The 8,709-nt window shown below is 50.7% G+C and overlaps 1 protein-coding gene across 1 annotated transcript; it reads right to left on the bottom strand.

Annotated features, from left to right (window-relative positions):
- Positions 1 to 3,789: 3,789 nt before the first annotated feature.
- On the bottom strand, positions 3,790 to 6,557 carry LOC124658966 (putative transcription factor bHLH041). Its single transcript, XM_047196950.1, has 7 exons — positions 6,433 to 6,557; positions 6,253 to 6,354; positions 6,074 to 6,179; positions 5,942 to 5,956; positions 5,104 to 5,856; positions 4,632 to 5,006; positions 3,790 to 3,891 (listed from the first exon to the last, which is right to left on the bottom strand). The coding sequence occupies exons 1-7, from the start codon at positions 6,555 to 6,557 to the stop codon at positions 3,790 to 3,792; spliced, it is 1,578 nt and encodes a 525-aa protein (XP_047052906.1).
- Between the last annotated feature and the right edge of the window lie 2,152 nt (positions 6,558 to 8,709).

Below are 8,709 nucleotides of genomic sequence, written 5' to 3'. Positions count from 1 at the left end.
AGGAGCCCTGGTGCCCCTCTGGCGCCGCCTCTTCGCCCATATAAGCCCTCGTGACCTAAAACTTCGAGACCGATTGGCGAAACTCCAGAAAGACTCCAGGGACGCCACCGCCATCGCGAAACTCCGTTTCGGGGGACAGAAGTCTCTGTTCCGGCACGCCGCCGGGATGGGGGAATTGCCCCCGGAGTCATCTCCATCGACACCACCGCCATCTTCATCGCCGTTGCTGTCTCCCATGATGAGGAGGGAGTAGTTCTCCCCCGAGGCTGAGGGCTCTACCGTAGCTATGTGGTTCATCTCTCTCTTTGTGATCTAGTTGAATATCATCTATGTGCTACTCTAGTGATGTTATTAAAGTACTCTATTCCTCCTCCATGATGTAATGTTGACGGTGTGTGCATCATGTAGTACTTGGCATAGGTTATGATTGTAATCTCTTGTAGATTATGGAGTTAACTATTACTATGATAGTATTGATGCGATCTATTCCCCCTTTCATAGCCTGACGGTGACAGTGTGCATGCTATGTTAGTACTTAGTATAATTGCAATGGTCTATTATGCACTCTAAGGTTACTTAAATATGAACACCGGATGTTGTGGAGCTTGTTAACTCCGGCTTGAGGGAGCTCTTGTAGCCCTACACAATGAATGATGTTTGTCATCCAACAAGAGAGTGTAGAGAAAGTAGCATTTATCTATTCAGTTATGTGATCAATGTTGAGAGTGTCCACTAGTGAAAGTATGATCCCTAGGCCTTTTTTCTAAGCATTGAAACACCGTTTCCATCAAGTTTTGTTGCATGTTTACTCGCTGCCATATTTTATTCAGATTGTTATTACCACTCATATCATCCATATCACTTGTATTTCACTATCACTTCGCCGAACTAGTGCACCTATACATCTGACAAGTGTATTAGGCGTGTTGGGGACACAAGAGACTTCTTGTATCGTAATTGCAGGGTTGCTTGAGAGGGATATCTTTGACCTCTTCCTCCCTGAGTTCGATAAACCTTGGGTGATTCACTTAAGGGAAACTTGCTGCTGTTCTACAAACCTCTACTTTTGGAGGCCCAACACTGTCTACAGGAATAGAAGCGTGCGTAGACATCACCGACGTAGTTCAAAAATAAATACAGCTCAGTAAGATGCAATGAGTCCGTCGTGCACATGGTTCCCTCGTTGACTCGGGGGTTGCTGCCGACGTAGTTCAAAAATAAATACAACTCAGTAAGATGCAATGAGTTCACCGAGTTTGCTACATGACTTGATCACTAAGTTGCCACCAGCGCCATACAAACAAAACCATGGCTCCATCAGTCCGTCGGGCCTGTAGTGCACCCTACGTTCGGGTGTTGCCACCGACATTTCACACCTCTATCAAAAATGGCCCTATGTAACACATCGTCCTCATGATAAACTTCGCCGTGGACCAATCAATAACGCTCCTCCGTAACATCATTGAAATCATTTACTCTTTCGTGACATCATCAAAATCATCGACTCTTCCATGACATCATCAAAATCATCGACTCTTCCATGACATCATCAAAAGCATCCAAGTGTCTCGGAATTCAAAGATATCTACGATATCCGACTCATCATTTTATAGCCTATACATGACTACTTCATAGTCATCCATAGACTCGGGAGCTACTCCCATCAGGAGCGCTAGCCACGCACCCGATAAAAAGATGGAAGCTTCGCCAATAAAAAGAACGGACCCGAAGGTTCTAACAATCCAGGTTCGAGCCCGGGGACTCGAATCCGTGTAGGGTAACGGTGTTTTGCTCCGGCAGTTAACCAGTCTCGATCTATCAAGTGAAACTGGGCTCGTTACTCCACCCCTTACGTATGCTCAGTTTTTCGGCTTCTCTTGAGCCTGCATATTTTTGAAGAACCGATAAATTTAGAAGTATTGGATGATGAAAAGGATTAAAAAAAACATCAATATCAACATCAAGCTCTTCGAGTAGTACAACTCGAGTCTACACGCGGCTGCAAGCACGCGTCCATAGACTCGGGGGCTACTCCCATCGAGAGCGCTACGCGCACCCGATACAAAATAACTTCGCGCAATATTCAACATTCTTCGGATGATCAAGACATTCAGATGATGAGGACTTTAGTCCCTGCCCGAAGCTTCACTTCGACCAGACACTCGGGGGCTACTGTTGTGGGAATTACCCTTCGGGTACCTGACATTGCTATACCCAATGCAGATTATGGAGGTGGACCAGCGCAAGGACTCGATAAGCTGTACCCACACGTAGTATCAACTTGGACTACAAGAAAGAAGACTCCAAGACATATTCTACTAGAACTTTTGTAAACCCTAACCTGGTTGCATATATAAAGCCAGACATGGGCACCCCTTAGATAAGATATTCAGACAACACACTATGTAAGATCATACACGCGATACGCCTAGGCATCGCAACCCGTAGATTAGAACTAGACTAGATACAACAACTTCACCTACGGCAGCACCCTGTACCCATGTATTCATATACTGGATTGCTAGCATGACGTAGCGATCCTCCACCGCGGGAACGTAAACTTGGGTACCTCGTGCCTTCTCTCGCTCCCGGAATCTCCATCGTCACCTTCCGTCAACCCTAAGCCCCTCATGGTGGGCATTTCCGAGCAACCACCTCGATAGTGGCCCAACTCCTTCGGCATCCTTGGCGGCCTCAAACTCGCTGCCCCCATAGGCGTCACTCGCGCCGCTGTAAGAGAAGGTGGGAGCTCGGTGGTAGAGCCATGGTGCGCTCGCGGCGAGATGGGGAGGAGGATGCGGGAGAGGGGGGGGGCTTATGGAGGCGTGGCAGAAGGCGATGAGATTGGGCTCGGCGGCGTAGCGCACTAGCTATCGCGGAGACGCGTTGGAATGGCGTGCGGTTGTGGATAAGAATGAAGGAGGAGGAAAGAAACACCGAGATACAACACACGTGGGTGGGCCCGTAGGGACACACGTCATTCAGTGGAGGCGGACGATGCGAGCGTTGCCGTCCCGGACCTGATCATTAGCCTTTTCCTTTCCATAGGAGGTGTGCGCTCGCGACAGCGATCTAGCGCAGCTGCGTTTTTAAGCTTTTAGGTTTTTTTTAGCTGAACGGTGTGCGGTGCTAATAAGTAGGCTTGCCAAACCAAGTCAAGTCGTGGGCTTATAGCCCAACCCAAGGTTCAGCAATTAATCCTCGTGCTAGCCCATTTAAGCCCAACGAAGAAACACAAAAACCCTAGCCCAAAATCACACCCATCTCCACGGCCCGAGCCCCATTTATAAATAGACGGCACCTCGTTCCTCCGTAACCCTAGCGCCGCACACACTCCCGCCGCCACCGCCGCCGCCACCGCCAGCACCAGCACAGCCGCAGGCAGAGAAGAAGGCAGGGGAAGATGCCGGCGGGGCACGGGCTTCGGTCGCGGACGCGCGCCCTCTTCACGCGGGGCTTCCGCAAGAAGGGGTACATCCTGGTTCTGAACTGAGCTTCATCGGCCAGTGCGTGCATTTGGTGCCCAAAGAAATTTCTCAATGACTATTCCTAGGCAGAAGAGATTCATTTATGTCAAAATTGCAACAAAGGCCCTACATAGACAAGCAGGTAAACTACCATCGAGAAGACTAGGCTACACTTCTAACGAGAAAACATGTCTTCAGTCGTGATACAAAATAGACTAGAGAAAGAAAACAGAGTCCCCTTCCTGCCTCCTTCTGGTCTTCCTGATACCGTCAAAACTGATATCATGCTTCAAAGCAGTAGTTCCTCGACATGGAGCCCAGCCTACGGCGACCCTGGCAGCGCTGCCGTTGCCGTTGTGGCGTCCTCGACCACCTTCGTGAGAGCTTCCTTCAGCCATGTCTCGTCCACCACGTAGCCGGCCTCCTGCAGCAAACAGTTGAATGGTATGCAACACTTTAGTTAAGCTTCATGTGCAAGTATACTTTGACCGGGTGCTTTCCAATTCCAGCCATGCATGCCAGGTCGTTGGAACGTTTGCTCCAACACTGTACTTGTCGTTGACAGTGTGGAAAACAGAACATCAAGAATTTTGGGCAGATGTAACGGATGGTTGAGTGCTACTGGAATGATAGGACAGCTAACGAGGTAATACGTGTGTAAATGTTTCCTAAGTTGATAAGGCAATCAATGCATGAAGAAAGAATAGCTTTACTGGTTGTCTTGGTCAGCTTAAGCTTGGAACGTGTGTAATTCAAGTATTCAACTATATATCAGGGCTTAATTAGTCAATTGAGTACTCATGTCTTCAGAAACCAATTCAAACAACATAATACCAATTTGACCTATGCCTAATTTTCAAATGTAAACCAATTGACCTGCAGTTTTGATCTGAGAAATCAGTGGCTCGCTAGATTCTCTACAGATATCGTGTAATCCTTTTTCTCAAGGACTGAATACATTTCAGAGATTCGGCAAGAATGGTCTAACCCAAGTCAAGCACACCAACTTTCCCGTCTGGTTCCTCTTAAGTTTGACGGTGGAATGCATGGAAGCACTAGCCTACCACCAATTAAACATTACTCTGACCGCACTATTGTAGGCATGCGTACGTGGCATGTAGTACATTGGCAACATAGTGTATCAGTATTAGGTCGAGCTCTTACCATGACTCGCAATGTGAGGCTGGCCCGTGCAAGCGCACCGCTCTGTTGTCTGGCGTCCACCGAGACAACGGCGAAACTCCCTGTCTCCTTGAGCCGGGCGAGCAGCGAGATCAGCACCTCTGAAATGTCGCAATCCGCCCGCACCGTCAGCCTCACGCTCACCTCTCGGGCCTGACTGGACGCCGACGATGTCGACGTCGATGCACCGGTGGTCACCTCCACCTCTATTTTCTGCGAGGAGCCGTCGTCGATCACGGTTGGGTTCAGGCCAAGCTGTGCTTCGAGCTGCCGGTTCTGATCTTGGAGCTGGGACACCTGGGATATCAGCTTGGCCATGTACTCCGTCGTGCTGGCGAGAACGTTGGCCTTGTCTTTCTACAGAACGCACGACGATCATAAACTTTGAAAATGTTGGAATCTTGCAACGCGAGATGGTCGATGCGTGATGGTTGATTTTGACTCATCGACGTACCTTGCACCCGGGAGGGAGCAGCGCCCTGAGGCTCTGGAAGCTGTCGTTGATCCGCTCGCGCCGGCGCCGCTCCGAGATCATGTGGTGCAGCTGGCTGCTGGCGGATGCCGGCGGTGGCTGCGCTCTGCCGTCCTCGTGGGTCGCCACGCCGAGCTCCCGGCTGCGCATCGCCATGTGCACGCTCGCGAGGAGTGAGACGCACGTCTTGATCATCCTCTGCCCGGGCGCGCCTTGCCGCGGCCGCGCCCTCGGCGCTCTCGCCGCGCTGTACGCCTTGAACGCCGTCGTCCGCCGCGGTGAGGTGTGGTGGCGCGCCAGCCACGAGGGCGCGGAGTAGCTCGGAGGTGGCGGAGGCGTGGAGGTGGTCGACGCGTCGGAGGAGGAGATGAGCGCGAGCATTGCCTCCGCCATTGCGGCGGCGTCGTATGGTTCTGCGGTCGGGAACCCGTGCCGGTCGTAGACTGGCGCGAGCAAGCCGGGCAGCGGAGACGCTAGCATCAGTGACTGGGCCGACGGCTCGCCCGCTGCAGCGACCGACGTCGCCATTGAGCGGATTAGAGAGGAGTACTCCGGGCTCCCGATCGAGAGTGACGGCATGGAGGAGGACGAGGACGACGGACGTGCCGGTGGCAGCTCGAGGATCTCCTCCAGGAGCGCCTGCTGCACGTGGTCCGCCACTGTGGCCGCTGGCACCGATGTAGTCGACATCCCGACCTCGATCTCTCCGCTCTCGCATCCCATGAACACCGCCATCTGCCACGATCGTCAGCTCGCTCATTCGACGCAATGCATCACAAAGCAGTTAGGTGGCCTGTTCAAGAAAAACGCACGTACTTACCTTCGTGCCGGCTTCCTGCAGGGAGAAAAAGAGACCAATGTGTGCAAACTTCAGGAATGGCTTCAACCTTCAAACATGTGTGTATCGAGTCAAACGTTTGAAAAATGAAGAGAAGCTATTGTGTACACTGACATGGTAGAATCGCTGCTGCACCTGCAGCGACGCCGATGCCATCAGGGCCGGCTCCGGCAGCTCGAGATACGCGCGGCCGTCCTTGTACGCCCACCCTGGCACGCATCTGCAAACTCGATCACACCGTGGAACCGAGCTAGAAGAAGCTGAGAATTTTGAACTGGAATCACATTGCGTACCCGCTTACGACGGCGCAGAGCGCTCCTCGGTACGCCTCGAACGTCGCCCGTGCGCGATCACCGCCGCCGCCGCCGATCCACGCGTCCAAGCAAAACAAATGGCTGCCGGTGGAGACAATGCGCTGCTCGGTAAGAGCGAAAGGAAACCGAAACCAGCGCGACAGGGAAGGACGTGCGAACCTGGATGAGGGCTGGGCGGTCACCGGCGCCCATAGACAGAGGTAGAGGCAGCCGGGGACGTGCGCCGCCGCGCGCTCCAGGACGCGCGCACGGGGCACCGCCGCCAGCGAGAATATGGTGTCCATAGAATGAATAACAACCCGTCCCTCTCATCTTAGGAGGGCTCCAAGGTCGGCGGCCGCGTCCATGGCCGTTAAACTGGGTCTCTGCTTGCTGGCTCGCGCGCGCGTATACGTACGTGCATATGTACCATGGATATGTATGGCTGCGGTGAGGACATAATCGAGTCGATGAAACTGGGATTTAGTGAGAGAGAGACTGTTTGAAAAGTACAAAAGACGAAGCTGAGCTGTTGAAACTTCAGAGGCATGCATGTCTGGGTGGTTTGTTCTAAGATGGATTGGATGCACGGCTTGGGCTCCGGGAAAATTTCAGATGTAAACTACAGTAGATTTCAAGATCTATCGGGAGTGGTCGAGGGTTGTCTTTGAAGAAAAATCATTGTCATTGCATTATCTTCAACTTGCTACTTCCCTTCCTGCACTTGGTTCATAGCAAATATTACAAAACTACAACTATTGAGGCTATTAGAAATCACCAAGGAGAATTTTGTTAGAAATTAAGAGACTTGTCCGACAGTCTCAAAATTGTAAAAGTGAATCGCTTACAGGTTAGGGTTAGTCACTGTCTCACTGTCTTGCAAATTTTGCAAGGACAAACCACCGTACTTTTGTATGGCTTGGGTCTAGCCCTGATATCATGTTACAGGAGCAAGAACTCGAGCGTGTTGTAGCCCTACCTGATTAATAAAATACTTTTTTACCCATGATTTTTTTTTTGTCAGAGAATAACAAACCTTTGGGTAACTTGTTCCAGGGGGGACGTAAATCTCACCATTTAGTTAGTTTGACACAATCTCAGACAATCCGGGCTAGGTGCCACGCGTAAGACACTACGGGAAAATATGTCTTTGCCGTGCAACTATTTGCACGGCAAAGAGCACTATATGCACGGCAAAGGCTTTGCCGTGCGGGAACACACGGCAAAGATCGCACGGCAATGCCATCGACGGCAAAGGCTTCTTTGCCGTGTGACTCGCCAACGTTGCATGGCAAAGGCTTTGCCGTGCGATGCCGCACGGCAAAGGTCGCTTCTTTGCCGTGTGCCAAACATGTTTTATTTAAAACAAGGCCCAAATTGGTTGGTCGATCCGGGAATCGAACCTAGGACGCATAGTGGGGAAAGCATGTGATCTTGCCACTAAGTGTTTGTTTGTTGATAACTATACCACGCCACATCTTTTGAGATGAGAAGAAATCCAGTTTTTACATCTTTGCCGTGCGCTTACACTAGGCAAAGGCTGCTTTGCCGTGCGTTTGTTAAAAACACTAGGCAAAGGCTGCTTTGCCGTGCGCCAACGTTACACGGCAATGCCTAACGCCTTTACCGTGCACCGAATCTTTGCCGTGCGGTGTGTTGGGCCTTTGCCGTGTACATTTCTTTGCCGTGTGGCCTCTTCCATCATTGCCGTGAATCGTATCGTATCTTTGCCGTGCGCTCGTGTCTATCTTTCCCGTGGCCAAGATCTTTGCCGTGCGTTTTTATCTGTGCGCACGGCAAAGAAATCTTTGCCGTGCGGGAACACACGGCAAAGAAAGGATGCACGACAACGCCTATTTTTCCCGTAGTGAGAGGAGGCGGCTCTCCTTTTGCTTATCCTGCATACCACCTGGGCCTAGACCACATTTGAACCCAACTGTTTGGAAGTTTGGCATAGTTTATTTGAAAATTCAAATCCTTTTTTGAAAAAATATAGTAGTTTATGGATTTGAGATCTTCCAAATTTTGATTGAATTTTGGGTCACTTTTACAAGAAATGCAGAACATTCAAAGAGACTGGGCAAGCATGATCTCAAATTTCCCAGTTCATTTTTTCAGACAGAAGGCTTGAGCAGAGCTCGACTCTAAATTAATAAAACCTTAACGGCCAGAGTACAAACAAGTCACATAACACACACATATAGAAAGTTTTAGAAGCAGTTCAACAACTGCACCGCAAAAAGAGTCAGCTAGTGCCCCAACACGTAGCTAAACAACAAAATCGGAGATACAAGACCCAAGGGAGAACTTGTCTTGGTCCCTAACGGTCGCATGGAGATAGCGAATCCGGCCGATCGTCCACTCCACCGCCTCGCGATCCTGCCTCCTAGCCACTGGCTTGCACACCTGCAGATAAATAGACATTTTGTATAACTGACCAACACGTTGCTTTGGGGA

The sequence above is a fragment of the Lolium rigidum genome, chromosome 1, assembly GCF_022539505.1.
Source record: "Lolium rigidum isolate FL_2022 chromosome 1, APGP_CSIRO_Lrig_0.1, whole genome shotgun sequence".
Taxonomy (NCBI): domain Eukaryota; kingdom Viridiplantae; phylum Streptophyta; class Magnoliopsida; order Poales; family Poaceae; genus Lolium; species Lolium rigidum.
The sequence above is the reverse complement of the archived record's forward strand: the minus strand, read 5'-3'. Positions and strand labels throughout refer to the sequence as shown.